At 36.8% G+C, this 18,750-nt stretch overlaps 1 protein-coding gene across 3 annotated transcripts in view; it reads left to right on the top strand.

Annotated features, from left to right (window-relative positions):
• The window catches only part of GCS2alpha (glucosidase 2 subunit alpha), a 24,116-nt gene continuing 5,366 nt past the window's right edge, over window positions 1–18,750 (top strand). The window contains exons 1-18 of one of the 3 annotated variants that reach the window (XM_076131774.1): window positions 1–150; window positions 262–496; window positions 1,643–1,770; window positions 2,686–2,902; window positions 7,702–7,776; window positions 8,745–8,856; window positions 9,468–9,612; window positions 10,162–10,299; window positions 10,777–10,885; window positions 11,372–11,511; window positions 11,902–12,089; window positions 12,743–12,885; window positions 13,326–13,423; window positions 13,772–13,894; window positions 14,413–14,578; window positions 17,191–17,327; window positions 17,727–17,839; window positions 18,322–18,479. In XM_076131774.1, the coding sequence (XP_075987889.1) occupies window positions 263–496; window positions 1,643–1,770; window positions 2,686–2,902; window positions 7,702–7,776; window positions 8,745–8,856; window positions 9,468–9,612; window positions 10,162–10,299; window positions 10,777–10,885; window positions 11,372–11,511; window positions 11,902–12,089; window positions 12,743–12,885; window positions 13,326–13,423; window positions 13,772–13,894; window positions 14,413–14,578; window positions 17,191–17,327; window positions 17,727–17,839; window positions 18,322–18,479 (2,424 nt within the window). In that variant the 5' untranslated portion in view covers window positions 1–150; window position 262. The remainder of the gene's footprint in view (window positions 151–261; window positions 497–1,642; window positions 1,771–2,685; window positions 2,903–7,701; window positions 7,777–8,744; window positions 8,857–9,467; window positions 9,613–10,161; window positions 10,300–10,776; window positions 10,886–11,371; window positions 11,512–11,901; window positions 12,090–12,742; window positions 12,886–13,325; window positions 13,424–13,771; window positions 13,895–14,412; window positions 14,579–17,190; window positions 17,328–17,726; window positions 17,840–18,321; window positions 18,480–18,750) is intronic. The other 2 variants (XM_076131775.1, XM_076131776.1) reach the window with 2 other exon arrangements.

An 18,750-nucleotide genomic window follows, 5' to 3' on the forward strand; every position in this document is an offset into this window, starting at 1 on the left:
AGATATCTCCACGTAACGCGTGCCTGCGTCTCTATCGTAATCTCGGTTAAAATAATTGTATTAAATATTCTACAGCGGCGATGATTGTATAGAAAAATCGCCACATAACCAGACTACAAATTCTAGGCGTAGAAAAACAGTTCCGGCCAGGTAAATTGTGGAAATATCGAGTCTTAACTCGTGTTAATTTTCGGGTTTCCATTGACCGGTCTTTGTTGAAATAGCGTATTATTTTAGTCTAAAATGACTATTGTGTTACAGCATGAAGACGTTAGGGCTTCTCCTGGTCGCCGCACTGGCAATTGGCGGCAGTTTTGCCGTCGATAAGAACAATTTCAAGACGTGTGATCAGTCGGGGTTCTGTAAGAGGCTGAGGCCCTTCAAGCCCGAAAAATCGCAATACACACTCAATTTAGACACCGTAATTGTTCATGGAAACGTTTTGTCGGCGGAAGTGACGACTGTGGACACATCTACCGAAAAGAGGATCACTTTGGTAAGAAAAACATTATAAATTTGAGTATGTTTTTACATCTATATTGCAATGGTGATTGGGAGTGTGCCAAGCTATTTTTATAATAGACTTTAGTTGCAGTTAACTTGCTGGAAATATGTGTGTAGATGTACAATTACTCAATATATAATTAATATATATTTTCCACTTGAGTGCACATAGTACTGAACAAATAACGAAATAAATTTATAGGTTACTCCTAACTAAAATTTGTTTTACCCTATTTAGGCTTCAAATAATTTACCGTCTATCTGTATAAAATATAATGTACATAAATATTTTTGTTTGAACAAATAATATATGGGAAGAAACAATGTTAATTTCATTTGAGCTGGTAAATTAAAACAACATCATAAGCGTTCAAGTTATGCTTAAGGATTTTTTATTTCTATTACAGTAGTCAAAACAAAATAGCTATTAAACAATAAGGATCATTATAATGAAACTCTAGAAACAAACAGCATTACCTATGTGTTATTTCCTCATATATAACAAACAAATAGTATAAGACACTATTATTTAATTTGTAATAATATAGCTATAGGAATAGCTCATCAATTCTTTGTCACTTTGTAGTTGCTTTGAAATGGATCTGTCATGTCATTTGATACTAGAGTTTGGCGATGACTTGTTGGCATGCAAAGGTTGTACAGGTTAAAAATATTTCTGTGCCAAAACGTCATTCAGTCATAGTTTGGATTTCAGGGCCTAAAACCTCCCTTGTTGGGAAAGAGAACCTTATACTTTGTACTTGATAGAATAATAAAGATCCATATTGACAAACATTCACCTTTAAATTTTTTTTGTGACAGTTCCAAGAATAAATTTGCAGCCACTATTTCATTGCACCTGTGCCTTGCTAAGGGTCAAACTTAATCCCTTTTTTGAAAAAAGTTTTTGTGTCTCCATATATACCTGTGTCATATTATACTTACCTTTTTTTTTTGTATACTGCTTCTGTGGCACATTAGGTAGTGTATTCGACCGCCACACAGATGTCTCAGGTTCGAATCCTGGCCCAAAAATATTTTCAACAATAATAAAAAATGAAAAACTTTGTCCTAACAAATGTTTGTCATACCTACTGTAATGTTTGGAGTATCAAATAATGATTAATTATTTACACAGTGGCACTATGCCCTGAAGCTGTCAGCGCTCAAGGATGGAACCTTCCGGGTGGAACTGGACGAGGCTGACCCCTTGTACCCCAGGTACAGGTCACTGCTGGCCCTGAACGGAGAACCTAAACCTGATGGGTAAGTATCTACTGTCATTATTTATGACAGACATTTTGACATTGTTCACAATTGTTGTTTATTTATACCTATCTTTAAAAGATATTGACCAAATGCATAATTACTATTCAACATTCTGGTTCTCAAACTTATTTCTGTTGCTATGTTTATGTACATAAATGTTGCGAGAGCTGCATTTGACCAACAGAATAATGCTTTTGTATGAATGACAATAAAAATATAAAAATGTGACAAAAAGAATGAACACAGCAAAAAACGTAATGCGAAATATTGAAGAACAGACTATTAAAGTTATATTTCTTGAAAGACATTTCATTAATCTATACAGCTACAAAGAGGTTTCTTTCGCTGGCAAACAAAGCGATATCCACGCGACAACTCGTAAACGATCGTGTTTGTTTACAACTACACAATTGACAATGATACTACATTGACGTATAATTTCCGTGATCTGAGCCGATTTCCGACGACTACGCTTGTTTTTTGTTTAGCTAATCAAGTTTTGTTTGATTGCTATACTTTCGTACGAACTAAGGTTGCCGGTTACGATTGAAATATGCCGGAAATACGCTACGGTAGTTTAATCTAAATTAACTTTAATCCATTTTTTTTAGACTGTGATATATAAATTGTCATATTTTTTTGAAAATTATTAAAAGCAGAAGAATATTTTGAATACATTGAATTCTTAGCCCTAACTAGCTTATGTTCGCGGCTCCGCTCAAGTTGAATTTTTTTCAGAAAATCTTTTTGTAGTCTTTGATTCTAGACCTTCAACTATCTTCTTGGAAGATTTTTTAAAAGAAAGTTCAATAATAATTGAACTGTGAAAGCGTACCAGACAGATTCTTGTTTTTAAAATATTAGTACAAATGAATATTGGAGTCCATAATTAATCCAAAACTTTCCTTCCAGCCTGAAGCTGATCTCCAACGAGAATGGCAAGCTGACGCTCTCAAACACCCAAGGTCACAAAGTGATCATCACGGCTGAACCTCTCAAGTTTGAGTTCGTGAACCTGGCGGGAGACACGGTCGTGGTCATCAATGACAACCATCAGCTGCTGATGGAGCCGCTCAGGGTGAGGCGGGAGAAGGCGTCCGATGATGAGGACGCTAATATGGTGGAAGTCGTGAGTGTTTCGCTTTTGTATGCGTTTTTATGCTATTGTTTCTTTGTGAAATGTAAGGCTACACACCAAACCCATATATTCTACAAGTATTTATATTTATTTTATTAAATGGGTGGGGTCAACCTAGTACCAAAGTTATTCAAGACGAACGAATGGCGACTACACGACTGTAATCTTAATTGATAACAACCGGGAACGAATATTCTCTTTAAAATTTTCGCTCCAAAGCACGGAGATGTTAAGTTCAAATATCATGAAGCGGTCACCCGGCCATTGAATGGCCGCGCAATGTAACTCAGCCTACAAATCGTCTACCGACCAGTCAGCACAACATTTTTTTTTACATTTCCGTTTTTAAATGGCTTGTATAAATTTTTTAGGCACCATTTTGAATTTTAAACTGAAATCAGGGTACCGCCCGTAGCTGACAATCACAGCTCATTGAATTGCAACTTAACGAGAGATAAGATACAAATGAAATTGAACGTGATAACAATATCGTTATACCAACAGCCACGTATACAGTTACACGTCACTAAATAAATACTACTAAACTTATTTAGTAGATTATCCGAGTTAGGAATTAGTGATGTGGAAAATAATAACATTTTGGTAGTGATGTAATAATAGCATCGCAATTTTACTTGACCTCATAAATTGCTTTATTAGGGCTAAGTTATAATTAAGTACTTCGGAAGACAGCAGCAGAAATTTTACATTTTTAACCGGAATTTAAGCGTTCATAGGAAATTTCTGAGTCCTTTAATACAGTCTTGGTCGCGCGTAGTTAAATGCAAAAACATCTTGTACTGGGAGTAAGCAGACACGCAAGAGGGCTTAAAATATGAATAAATTCTTTAATTGAAGAAAATGCGGGTAGATTCTTGTAGCTCAATTCAGGTACTTTTGTATTTAAAAATGTTACATGTACTTACAAGTCTGTAAATAATTAATTATGATCAGACTTGTATTAAGTACGTGTGTTGCAAATTTATGCGAACATTGACATTGACCTATGACCTCTACTGTCAATATACTTTATCATTCATGTTATATCGCTTGAAGTTTCTGAACAAAGAATCCTTTTAATTGGTTCTTGCGGCATGGAATGGGATTGATTCATTTTTTATCTCCCGTCTATAAAGAAAGTTGTTGACAAACATAATTTTTTAAATACAAGATCGATGAAATTCAATATTATAGTTAGTGTTGCTAGACCGAATTCTTTTGATATTTCCCTAAAATTTAACGTCACGGCTATGAGGGATGAGGTGGCATTTCGTTATTTTGAGATGAAGTGCAGAAGGTTCCCTTAAACCCATAATAAAAAAAAGAATGTCTTGCTTTGTCCAAATGATTTCATCCAACGCTAATTTATTATACATGCAACAGTATCACATACTAGTAGTCCCTTTCGTTGTTTGGTTTGTCTAAAACTCATTTAAACCAGTTCTATCCTCTATCAAATGGTTTTTGATAGAGATTACGACTACCATAATCATTATTTTATTCATTTACGTAGAGGAAACATACTCCGAAATTTTATTCAGAAAGTTAGAATACTCATAAATTAGTAGAAAGATCTACACAGTTATGATTCGCTTGATGAAATTATTTAACGCACTATTAAAACTTAATGTTTGTAGAAGTATATAAACGGATATATAAGCTCGTTAACAGTTTTATGTGCTTGCATAACTACTTTTAAGTGCGTACACCTATAGCCGTATGTAATGGCTATTAACTTAGGTAGTTACTGAACAAATGAGGTACTGATAAAGGAGTTCATGGAATGCTCACAATTCTTTACTAGATTATTATGAGGTGAGAATGTTAAAATACTTTAAATGCTATGGAGTATGGTGAGGTAACTTGTAAGGCCTGAATCCAAAATAGTTCCGTCGCATTTGAGGATAGATGAACATTAAAACCTTGCGTTAAGGTATGCTTATGATATCCGTGAAATGAAAAGGGGACACAAATAACGAATACAAAACATTTAAACTGTTATAAATCAACCATTCAACCATTTTAATTTTTTTTTATACAACTCCCGCACAAAGAATTGCTTTTGTGTCGCGAGGACTTACAAACATACAAACAACTGACACAAAGCACAATCAGACCCGAAAAAAAAATTGTGGATCGTACAAATAATTGTTCCGTGTGTTAATTGAACCCACGACATATCGACGCAATGATAGCGGTGTGGTGACCTAAACCACTGCGCCATGCAGGCAGTCAAAAGTTATAAGTAAAAGAAAATTTGCTGTTGATAAAATCAATAAACCTCACGCATATTAATCCACTGGCCGTGTTACCTACATAAACATGAAGTCATTGATCTTGGACTATCTCTGTACGTGACTGATAGCACGCCGTTATCACTGCAGATCATCGGTACAGCTTCCAGCTTCCGACTTGTTAGATGATAACAATCATATGTTAGAATTTCTTTGTGACTCTTCATTAGATGCTATTGTTTTATAAAGCAAAAACACAATGAAGTGAAAGACTCCGAAACAAAAATAGTGTCCAAAAATGAGAGCATTCAAAATTGATCATAATTTCCCAAATCTATACTAATCTATACTAATATTATAAAGCTGAAGAGTTTGTTTGATTGTTTGTTTGTTTAAACGCGCTAATCTCAGAAACTACTGGTCCGATTAGAAAAATTCTTTCAGTGTTAGATAGCCCATTTCTCGACGAAGGCTATAATAGGCTATATTATTATATCTTCACGCTACGACCAGTAGGAGCAGAATACCAGTAAATAATTATACCAAAACGGGCATAATTAAGACCCATTCCCTCTTATGTTACGCAAGCGAAGTAGCGCGGGTCAGGTAGTTAAAAATGTTTCAGGAATAATAGGCATTCATCCTTAAGTTCATTGTTTAATTTACGTAAAGCCAAATCTAATATGTAGACTATTAATGAACAAACCGTTCAATATCCCATTAAGATTACGAGTGGCGTCTATAAAACTTACAAATAATCTGTTTCTTAGACTATGACGTCACAATGCGCTATATAACTCTTTGTGTTTATATAACAATGTCATTATCGTGCTAATAGGTTCGCACGTGTTCCGTAATTAGAGCTGTAGGTCAATGGTCTGATGTACGTGGTTAAGGATGGTTCGCGAGGATTGCCTTTGGATTGGTGACCACAACTAATATGATAACTTTCGCGTTGCATGCTTAATATACATTCGCCGTGATCGCAGGCTAACCTACGCCTAACCGTTAGGCATTCCAAAGTAAAATATGTGTTCGCTTAATTCACGTATCCTTTTATTATGTTAAACATAACAAATATGATCAAAAAATTCACTTGGTCTGTTTTTTTTTAATTAGAGTCTCTGTGATGATAGTCTTTCTAATAAGCGATCGTCAATTCGCATTATTGTTAAGTTACACATATCGTAAGTGGATTGAATCATCATTCCGGTTATTTTATCATTCAAGGATCGTTCTAATTGTAATTTTTGACACGTATGGATAACAATTTTGCACATTTTTCTCTTAAATACAGCGGTGGTACTTTGCGTTATTGCTGTTTAAATCCGCTTATTTATATCAATCAATGTAAAATTAACGAAATGCGGATCCCGACAAAAGCGTAGAGCCTGTAGGTTAAAAAAGGAAAGTAATCGGAGTGCTTAGGTAACAGCACACATGAATCGGCTTTATACTTTTTAACTACGGAAGTAACTGCATTATTTTATTGTTATTAGACCATTACTATCCCACTGCTGGGTACGGGGTGGGCCTTAAAGTTAGAGAGATTAATCTTTATCTAACCATTATATTAGGTCAGGGAAAAAGTCTTTTCGCATTCTAGTATGTATGAACTTGTAATAAAATCTTTTCTCTACACAAAAAAGCTCGATATTTGGGTACCTCACGAGCTCACTGAAAGAAACCTAATGAACCGTGTTCTCATTTGTGATTCTTGAAGCCAAAGAGATTTTATAACAAGTTCATACATACTATAATGCGAAAAGACTTTTTCCCCGACCTAATAGTACTCATATTTTAGGCTCGATACGATCCATGCGTCACCACGTATGTGTTGAATAAACGATAAACTATGAATTAATTAGCTACGTGAGGTCAGCGGTGTACACATTATCGAGTGTTTGTTTATATCATAATATTATTGCGTTTAAATGACATCAATTATGACAACAAAGCTAGCGACTGTCATACCAAAATGCATTGATGATTGCTGAAGAATTGTGTTAGGATTTGACTGTAGCTTTCTAAATGACGTTTTATTGTTTTGACTCTCAGTTAAAACTTGTTGATACTTATAATACTCGAAGGTACATTCAATGAATCTGCTACACAACCCTCTTACTATCTAGAAAATGACGCATGGTTGTTTTAGGAAGCACTAATCAGCAACGGTTAATAAATATCTATAAACACCATATATTTACTTGAAAACTAAAATAGTAATACTGAATAATACACTATAATGAATGACCCTAAGTCCTAGACTCCGACCTAGAGTCCGAGACATAGATGTTAATCTCGTCTTATATCTATCAAATACGGTACTCAAAAATAGTCAATCAGACTAGCCTTTCGTCCAACTATGTTGGAGTCGGCTTCCAGTCTCCCCGGATGCAGCTATATATCAGTTAACATGGAGCGAATGTCTATCCGACCTCCACAACCCAGTTACCTTGGTTTAGTTATAACACGATACCCATGGGTAAGACTGGTGGTTAGGACTTTAGGGTACGCAGTAAAGAGTACAATATTAATATGTGTTTGTTTCACTAGGCAGCACCGGTTTTTAATGAAGAAGAAATTGAAAGTGGTAATCAGTTGGACGAAGGAAAGAAAGTTTCCATAGAAGTAAATATTTTGACTTATTGAACACATATCTCATGGGTTTTATAACTATTCCATCTGTATCTTAACTGCATCTAATTTCTGCGGTGTTTTAGTAGAATAAAAGTATAGAACTCTGTACGTATCTACAGACAGGCGTTTGTCATGTAACAGCACAGAGATAACTGCCAAGAGCCGCCCTCAGATGGGTCAAAATAACAATTAATCAAGAAAGGAAGCGGGAGTACTACCTATGTGAATTCAATTCGAACAACCCATCCGTTCCAAATAAATTATATATCTCCTTTTGGCTCTTTGTCTGTGTTTTTACGTGTCTGTATGAGCGAAGTATGTTTAGTGAATTAGAATATATATTTATCTTTAAACACATTTTGCATCTTTGAAACGAGAAGGGCATATTAATTAGTTTCATATTAATTTCATCTTATAACTTTTCCCCTTCTGAAACTAAAAAACATTTGACATAATATTCATGTAACAATATATAACTATTATATTATTCTTTAATTGCAATCGTACTGTGTTAAATGTATGTTTTTGTTATTTTTCTCTTGGTCACGTAAGTACATATGTATGTGATGTTTCAATGTAAACGTGTTCTGTACATGGAATTCCAACATTATCGTACTATATTGTATTAATTGATGTTATTACTATGGATTATTTTTTCCTGGGATAATTAGTATTGAATAAGGAAGGCGAAACGTGTTGTATGCCTTCTTAATATTCGTGTTTTTTGGTTCTCTAATGCACTATCATAAGAAAATGTAACAAATTTTGCAAGCGGGATCAATTTTTCAAAATTTGAATAACGTATACTTCAAAAATCTTTCAAATTGACGATCGAAAATTGGGCTACAGACAATATTTATATTGTAACTTATTTCCTATTTCACTTAACTAACAAAATACGGTATAAATGATATATTTACGTGTAATATTTTCGTTTCAATGTTTGTTATGTGTTGTAGGATGAGGAAGGCGCCTGGAGCGAGAACTTCAAGTCTCATCATGACAGCAAGCCGAGAGGTAACGAGGCCGTCTCCATGGACTTTAGCTTCCCTGAAGCTGACCATGTTTATGGTGAGTACCACCACATTATGATTACTTGCATAGGAATGATTGTAGATTGTGTATTCCCTAGATATTATATCTAATCTTTTATTTCTTCTCTTTATTATATTAGGTCGGGGAAAAAGTCTTTTCGCATTATAGTATGTATGAACTTGTAATTAAATCTTTTCACTACACAAAAAATATTTGGGTACCTCACTAGCTCACTGAAAGTAACCTAATGAACCGTGTACTCATTTGTGATTCTTGAAGCCAAAGAAAGTTTATTACAAGTTCATATTATTATATACTATAATGCGAAAAGACTTTTCCCCGATCTAATATGTCATATCAGATTCAACGATTTGTGTTACTATCTGGATTTTTTTTATATTAGTAGAGTAGTATTATTTTTATATAAGTACAACTTTTATTGATTGATTTATAACTTATCAGGCGGTAAACGAAACGCCGGTTTGGCCATTTCTTCAGTTATGCTTGAGATTGAAGTTAGATAAAAATCTAAAATCTTTCAATTACATCTATCGGATTATTCCTACACTTGCTTCACTAAGTAACCTGTTTTACCTCCATTTTATGAGCTTATTTTAGCACCTATTATAACTGAAGTCGTTGTTCAGGTATCCCGGAGCACACAGACAAGTTCAACCTGCGCACCACGACGTCCGGGGAGCCCTACCGTCTGTACAACTTGGACGTGTTTGAGTACGAGCTCGACAGTCCCATGGCGATCTACGGCGCTGTTCCTGTCATGTATGCTCATGGGTGAGTAGAAAACATTTGCATTTTGGATTGAATTTTTGATGTTGTTAAGTTCTCAAAAAAAATTGCTAAGTTACTTAGTATTTAGGTAAAAAATCATATAATGGTGCAACAATCTAGTCATAAATATGTGACTATCACCCGGTTCCTGAGGTCCATTTAGCTGTAGTTTATCTATTCAATAGCGTTTAAGCTCATATAAACATAGCAGTTTGAATAGATAAACTACCGCTAAATGTACCTCAGAGACCGGGCGATAGTCACATATCTGTGATTAGATTGTTGCACCATTGGCAAAAAAGAAGCTCTCAAAGGGGTCTTATTAAGTCAACCAGAGCCTTGAAATGTTGAAATTTTATTTAGGGTCGTATTATAACGTGCATGCACGTACATGTTTGACGTATACGTCTCATATTGGCAGTGTATCATTTTAAAGCATGGTATAGCGTCGACCTTTTTTCACACCAAATTGTCACTATGCACTATTTAAACCCGCGGGGGTAAAATTTTTCGACGTTGTTTTTCCTTATTCTAATTGTTCCTTTTTTCCAGTCCTAAGCACACAGCAGGTGTGTTCTGGCACAACTCAGCCGAGACGTGGGTGGACGTGGTCAACTACGCAGACAGTACCGTCGTGTCCTCGCTCGTCAATCTCGTCACTGGCGGACAGAAGAGACGAGTCGATGCTAGGTAATATAGTGCTATAGTTATAATAAATACTTTTTAAAACAATATCAAAATTTTCGATGATTAGAGATCAACAAAAAATATTGATTCATTAATATTGGTTCCTAATTTTAATATTTTACTCATTACGTCATTACATTAGCTTTTCTATACCTACTAAAATGTCGCAAAATCATAAAGAGTCGTCGATTTTAATGATAGAAGGCACTGTATTGTTAAGTGCAGGCTTTCATAGAACATCGTGTATATACGTTCAGTGTGATGTTATCGTTAGTTCCGGATTGACAACTTAATACCTTAAACAAAATAAGCTTTTGCGCCTTGCACTACAAAAATACCCTCAGCCTGTCTTTATGCTTATTAAATTGAAATGAAATAAACCCCAATGGGGCCTTGCCATAGCTCGTAATATCACGAAAATCGACTCAAGAAACTTAATACTAGTTGGCAATACTGAGTAATGAATGTGTCTATGTGCAGATTCTTCTCGGAGGCCAACGTGATCGACGTGTTCGTGCTGCTGGGTGACAAGCCCGCTGACGTGTTCCGTCAGTACACCGCTCTCACCGGACACGCGCCTTTACCGCCCGTGAGTGTACACATAACTACTCTAAGCTTTAGAGAGTGTTTGATAAAGATATAAGTCTTCATCACCCGTCTATGTCGTTCAAACTTAAGTCATAGGTTTTTTATTATTAGTATGTGACTAATGTATATTCAAGATTATGTTTCTTTTAGAAATAATCATTAACAAGGTACAATTAACAATGAAAGAAAATATGTGATCATAATTTGGATGCCTCTATATTTTTAACAATTCTTGAAGAACTCCTCAGGCCCCAAACCACATTTGACCAGCGTGTTAATGTAGGCTTAAAATCTTTGAAAGAACTGAAAGTGAAAGAAAGAAATACAGACAGATTTATTTTGAGTTATTTATACTTTTATAGTATTATGCATATAAATAAGTAAGTATTATAAGCACTAAGCACTGACAACAGAATTATTGTAGAATTTCAGTAAAATAGGTTGTATTATACTGAAAGTTTACCTCAATATTTGTGGTTTGTTTCAGAAATTCTCGCTGGCGTACCACCAGTGTCGCTGGAACTACGTGGACGAGACGGACGTGCGCTCCGTGGACGAGGGGTTCGACACCCACGACGTGCCCGCTGACGTCATCTGGCTAGACATCGAGTACACCGATAGAAAGAAGTGAGACTTATTGCTTTATTAATAAGGCTTAAATTCGTATAATTACAAAAGAATTTTTTAAAAATCCGTTTCGAGACTCAGACCCGATACCAGTAGTCGAATATACAATCTTTCGGTCCTTAAAGGAAGTCAGTAAAGTCTTAAACTCGAAAATAAACAGTTCATACATTCAGAAAATAACGCCTTTTCCACATAATATGGTTAGGGAGGTAGGCAATGACAAAAGAGCGCCATTTAGTACAAATCTTCAAACGAAATTCTTTTCAGTGAATTAAGATGTTCTAACATTCCTAGTAGATTCCCTCCTAGGCATTTATTTTGTTAAAATTTTTAAACGGTTGTGCTTCCGATCCGCATAACATAATTCTAATTTTGCTATTATTTTCACAGGTACTTCACTTGGGACCCACTAAAGTTCCCCCACCCTACAGAGATGGTAGCTAACTTAACGGCGAAGGGCCGCAAGATGGTGGTGATCATCGACCCTCACATCAAGCGAGAGGCTGGCTACTTCCTGCACGAAGACTGCACTGAGAAGGGATACTACGTTAAGGATAAGGACGGCAAGGATTATGAAGGTATGTTGTAAATACTTAATTAAGGGTATACAGATCGTACCAAAACTCAACGATAATCTAAGACCGGATGAAAGGCCAAGTTATATTAGGAAAATTAAATAAAAATTCCATATCTCCTAGTTTAGCAATAATAGTCATTTTTTTTAAAGTTCAAATTCCAAAGACCCTTGGTCGCATTTTCAAGTCCTGTGATCACCAGTGTCACAATTTCGCTGTGTTTTTTTTTAAGAAATAACTTTTTTAATGGCAAAAAAGCGGCAAGTTTTGTACCACCAAATCTCGAAATCTCTCCTATCATCAAGTTGCGATTGATTAAAAATGTCGACTGTCTTGTAGCGTTTGTTGCACACGACGATCATAGTTAATTTGATATAATCAATAGATGAGATATGATTGTTATCTTAATAATGTTATTATTATTAAAGATCATCGCTAAAAGAAAATTGAAAAAAAATGAAATTGGATTAATCTAGACATCGCATCGCGTCTTTATTCATGCATCTTACCGTGGAATCAAATTTTCGTCGCTTAAAAGCCTTATTATCATTAACTTCGGCTGAATTATACTTAAACCAATCAACTACGACAAATAGTAACTCTACATTCTTGACTTGGCATATAAAATTATTAATATATTAATTTGTTTTGCCCAGGTTGGTGCTGGCCCGGCTCGTCTTCGTACCCGGACTTCTTCGACCCGGCCATCAGCAAGTACTACTCGGAGCGCTACCTGTTCGACAACTTCCCCGGCACCAGCAAGGACGTGCACCTGTGGAACGATATGAATGAACCTAGTGTACGTACACCCAAATACTGATAGCCTGAAAAGATAGATTATTTCTGCCTCTATGCCGCGGTACGTAAATGCAACTACCGAAGGTCTTAGGTTCGAAGCCAGAGTGTGGCTAAAAAGTTGTTCTTGAATTTGTTTTTTTGCTGAATATCTTAGTTTTTGCCCGGTGTTTTTAAACCTATGTACTTCGGATGACTAGTAAATTTGTCGACTCTTCGCTTGACCTATCATTGGTCGTGTCGGTTATCCGTACCACCGGGCTATGAGAGTGAAGGAATAGAGAGTGTACCTGTGTATTGTGCACACACTTGAACACTAACATAGTCCTGCACAGTTGGCTGGTTTCTATTGAACTGGCCGCCGAATATTGCCTTAAATTTTTATAATATTATTTCAATGGGACGTAATATAATGCTAATAAATAATAATTATTTATTGTACAGGTGTTCAACGGTCCAGAGATCACAATGCCTAAAGACTGTCGCCACTACAAGCCACCTCAGGACGGACATGACGGACTCGCTTCCTTCTGGGAACATAGGTATTTAACACTATTATTATTTTCTATTGTCGCATTCAAAAACCTATATTGTGAAGAAATTATTTTCTATCCAAGCCAAATATAGTGTGAAATGGTATCAGCAAAAAGTATTCTGAATGTTAAAAAAATATAGTCGAATTTGAGTCCTTTATTTGTCAGTCAATTAAAAATAGTAATTTATTTACTAAAAGGACTGATCGGACTTGCCGCCGATAGAGGGATTTAAAAGGGAAGCGGGAGGCCTTTGCCCAGCAGTAAGACACTCTAACCGGCTAAAAAAAAAACAAAGTTTATTGTTGCAATTGAAATATAATGATGCAGATGATGACACAATATGTTTGCCTACAGACACGTGCACAACGAGTACGGTCTACTGAACATCCGCGCCACACACGACGGTCTGCTGCTGCGAACTGACGGCAAGTACCGACCCTTCATACTCACACGATCTACCTTCGCCGGCACACAGAGGTGAGTACACTAAAATCGACATTATTTATTTGAATGTCGGTCTGTCTCACTCATTCACTTGTGAATAAATATTGGGTGACTTATTTGGAAGAATTTTGACAGTTGCTGTTAACTTCGCAAGTCCTTAAACTAGCCCTTAGAGCTGATTGTGAACAATAAGTCATGTGATAGTACTCAAACCTTTTTGTCACGTTGACAAATCGTTGTAATAATTGTTTGAAAAGTAATAATGAAATGTTCAACTATGATACAGTATACAATTTGTAATATGCAACGGTTGTCTCTTGTAATAAGTAGCGTCGCTTTTGACATATACTTGGCACGGTCCCAATTCCTGGGGTGTTATTTAGAATAAAAATTACGATGTAAATCACAAAATTATTACCTGGCAATCGAACCCGGAACTTTGTGATGGGTTGTCACGTACTCAACATTTCCAATAAATACAAAATTATATAATTAGGAATATAAGTCTAATATAAATAAAAAATCACTATTAACTCTTCCATTATATTTAGATACGCAGCAGTGTGGACGGGCGACAACGCGGCGGAGTGGGGCTTCCTGGCGGTGTCGGTGCCCATGTGTCTGTCGCTGGCGTCGGCCGGCGTCAGCTTCTGCGGCTCCGACGTGGGAGGGTTCTTCAAGTACCCTGAGGCTGAGCTCATGACTAGGTGGTATCAGGTAATTAGCACACGACTTACTTCATTATAATTTTTTATGGTAAGGTCAATCTGGGTAACTGAATCATTTGGGTAACCTTGACAGTGGGAATATGACCTATTTTGGATTATTTTTTCAAATGAAACCAACGTATTTTCATATGATAACAAATATATTTTTACTGCTAGCTGTGTGTTTTTTAATTTTATGTTGTGAGATACATCTACTGATTGATGATCGATGATATCGATCGATGTACTTTGTGTCCGTGGTTTGTTTATAAAAATCTCCTCTCATGAGGTCGATTCTATTCGAGGTTGATCATTTGGTATAGTAGCTTTCGACGGATACCTGTCGCCTGACCTTCGGTAAGAGTGCTTGTCATCGACTGATGGCATCGGTCGACATGGGGAACTCGAGCAGTTCGACAGACTTATTAACCTTTCGGACCCGCGCCGCGTCAAAAATGTCCAATCTGCCGCGTCATTTTAAACGCATATTGCGTCTATATCGCGCAGATCTACGGCATACGAAGCTTCAAAAGTTGGCGCGCAGACCTGCGTTCAGGCATACGAAAGGTTAATTCTACCATCGATCGTATGGTGTGGCTCTTAGCTTTGTTCGTACCCATTTATCCATAGTGAATTTTAGATATAACTTTGCTAATACAGGGTGTAAACGACAGCCTACCGAAAACGAAAAAAAATGACTTTAGACACGATTCTGATGCTTATGGCGTTGAAAATTTTCATCGGTTTTTTCTTGATTTTTCCGATTTTTTATGCGTTTTTTTTAATTTTTTTTGGTATTATTTCGTTAATACTACACAATGCAACATGAATATGAAAAAAAATCCGTCATATTACTGTTTTTCACAAAAAACAGCAATGGATTAAAACAACGTATAAATTCGCTATCAGCTGTTCGGCCAACGACACCGCGCCGGCGGCGGCCGGCCGCGACGGTCGACGTCACGCCGTGTACCTACGCGCGCCACACAGACACGATTACGCACACAGCTGTCAGCCTCACACTCACTAGTATGCAGCGTTACTTAGTATTTGTTCTATGTTAAAAATTAAAATAACATAATTATCACGCTCTCCGATAAAAGGTAAATTCATAAGATTTTAAATGTGTGATATCTTATTATTACACGTACAAATACATACAGAACGACAAAAAATCCTATTGATATTCTTTAATGCTATAAAAATCTCTAATAAACAATTTAACATGTATTGTCGCTTTGTTCCATTTGTTCTTGCAAAATTCTATTCGATATTTACACGCTCATTCATATTTCATACAAGCGCGGTGCGACTCGAGAAGTAGATGGCCGTAGTGACGCGTGACGCCGCGACCGCGCGTGGATGTTACATAGATGGGATGCGACAAAATGGATGCTAAGTAATTCTCCGGGGATTATGAATTATGATAAGTTAGTTTCTCTGATAAGAATATTAATGGATATTGATTGTTATCATTGTTATGTACCTACATTTTTTATGGTTTAATTAAATAAACGTTTCGTGTTTATTTTATTTACTTTAAGCTGATTTTATGTTATAAATATCAAAGTTTTTTAAACTTACATCAATAATGTTTGTAATGTTATTTGGTATTTGAATAAAACTACAATGCAACCAGTAACAACTGTGACAAGTAAAAATAGTAATGCCACATCAATATTTTATTGAATCTAATCTCTCGCTGGGATCCTAACTCGTCGCTCGTCACCAAATCGGCGGCGCGCGCACGGACGGCGCGGAGGGAGCGGGTGGCGCGGGCGAGGGGCGGCGCGAGTGAGCGGAGAGGCGCCCGCGCCGGCGGCTCTCTTTGATTGATAGTTCGAGCAATTCGCTCGCGGAAGACGGAAGCTCTTCACCGGTGTCGTTCGTTATGTCCTATTCGTCGTGTCGTGTGTGAACTGCTGTTTATTATTACTTGTTATTGTTCCGGTTTTGAGTTGTTAGTGTTTTTATTGTTATTATTTTTGTTGTTATTGTTTTCAAAGTGCAGTTGTGTTCGTAAATAGGAAGAAATGTTGATGTGTTATGTATGGTGAAGCACGTGGAAGTGCACGGCGTGCTCTGCACCTGTACGTCCGGATCCAAAGGTACTCAAACTCTCGCCATACACCAGGTATTTGCGTGTTGATAGACATTGATAACAATTTGTTTTAGCACTTCCTTATTATTGGTTACGTTTTGCTATTATTGTTTGATTTCACGTAAGCCAAGTAGGTACCTACCTACTTACAATTTTACTATGAGCTATTGTAACATACGGGCCTACTTAGGATACCATAAACGATACATAAGATTGTTATCTAATGATAGCATAGACGTGGTGGTACGCGTACGTACCTACGACGCGTCGCGACATGTCGTCGCTCAGCGCGCCGCCGCCGCCAGAAATCTCGTAGGCATGCGCGGAGATACATCGCGTTGTTCACTATACATTGAACGCTCAAAAATGACTAACTCGGGAACCAATCATTTCCGAGAAATATCGTTGGAGTAAATTTCGCGCATACAGTGTCACAAACTTACCAGTAAAGTTTTCGGTTAGCTGTCATTTACACCCTGTATATCTTGGTATACGTAGTAAAATGTATGTGTTTATTCTAGGCGGGTGCGTACCAGGCGTTCTTCCGCGCGCACTCCCACATCGAGACCAAGCGTCGCGAGCCGTGGCTGTACGACGCCGCCACGCTGGCGCTCATCCGAGATGCGCTGCGCAGGAGATATGCGCTGCTGGACTTCTGGTGAGTATACTATATCTACTGAATATCTGTATAATATACTGTTAAGAATTGTCATGTATTCATAACATGACAGAAAACTCGTATTCATGGACAGACATTGAACAGATTATGAACTTAAAGTACCGAAATGTAATCGAGTAGATTACTATTCGTCACTACTCTACATTCTATCACTACTCTACTCTCTCCAGATTTCAAATTTAAAAGATCTCTAAAATAAATAGTCATACCGTCGAACACTATCTTTTCGTTACACTTTAAGTGTAAGACAATTTTATTTTCGTAAATATCCTTAAAAAACTTAATATCGATTTGATCGATTGATTTTGGTACACCCGAATCTATATCATCTAAAAACATACTAGGAATTTCGTATTAATATTATAATATGTTGTACAGGTACACGCTATTCTACGAGCACTCCCTGGACGGTCTGCCCGTGACCCGTCCTCTGTTCCAGGAGTACCCGCGCGAGGAAGAGACCTACACTATTGATAATGAATATTTACTCGGTAAGATTGTATATCATACTCGACCAATAATATAATTATTATCATTTTATTTTATCTTCGAAAATCTGAATCATGTTCCGCATTCTAAATCAACGATTAGAATCCATACCATCACAGAGGCATCCAGAAAACAAGGATAAGGTCTTAAGGTGCAATTCCATTGAAGCAGACCTCGGCATTAAGGGCTTTAGTGGACAGAGGATCGCGATCGGCCAATGGCACTGTTTCCACTGACGTAAACTACAGATTGCCAGCAATGTGATTGGTCGATCCGCAATCCGCTCCACTCCACTGTACTCAACTCTACTTCAGTGAAAACGCACTCATAAACTCTGTAAAAATGACAAAAAAATATCTCAAACTTTCAATTTAACTATCTGTAGATGATATCGTATTACTCTCGAACTCATTCCTTTCAAGATTTCAGAATATTGCCCTCCTAAAGTACGTAAAATGTACAACTTGTATGTTATTGTCCCCAGGTGACAAGCTGCTAGTGCACCCGGTGGTGGAGCCAGGAGTGACGAGCGTGAAGGTGTACCTGCCGGGCGCCGAGACCAACACGCTGTGGTACGACGTGGACTCGTACCTCGCGCACAAGGCTAACGGGTACTTCACACAGGAAGTTACGCTCGCTAAGGTAATATTATAATTATATTTGAAATGTAAAAATAATTTGAACTTATTTTTTCGAAAATTAAGAATGCTTTTTGCTAGTTCTGGTTAAGTTCTTGTGAACGACGGGGGCCCTTTCATTTGTTATTTTTGTGTTAAATAACAAGCTTTGCGGGCAGAGTATATTTTTTTGGTCTATATCTTGTAGTTTTTGATGTGAGTCTCATAAAAAATAGGACTAACGTATTTATTTAACAGATTCGAGAGATTGTCTTTTAATATTTCTGGGCCCGATA

This window comes from Anticarsia gemmatalis, chromosome 26, assembly GCF_050436995.1.
Source record: "Anticarsia gemmatalis isolate Benzon Research Colony breed Stoneville strain chromosome 26, ilAntGemm2 primary, whole genome shotgun sequence".
Taxonomy (NCBI): domain Eukaryota; kingdom Metazoa; phylum Arthropoda; class Insecta; order Lepidoptera; family Erebidae; genus Anticarsia; species Anticarsia gemmatalis.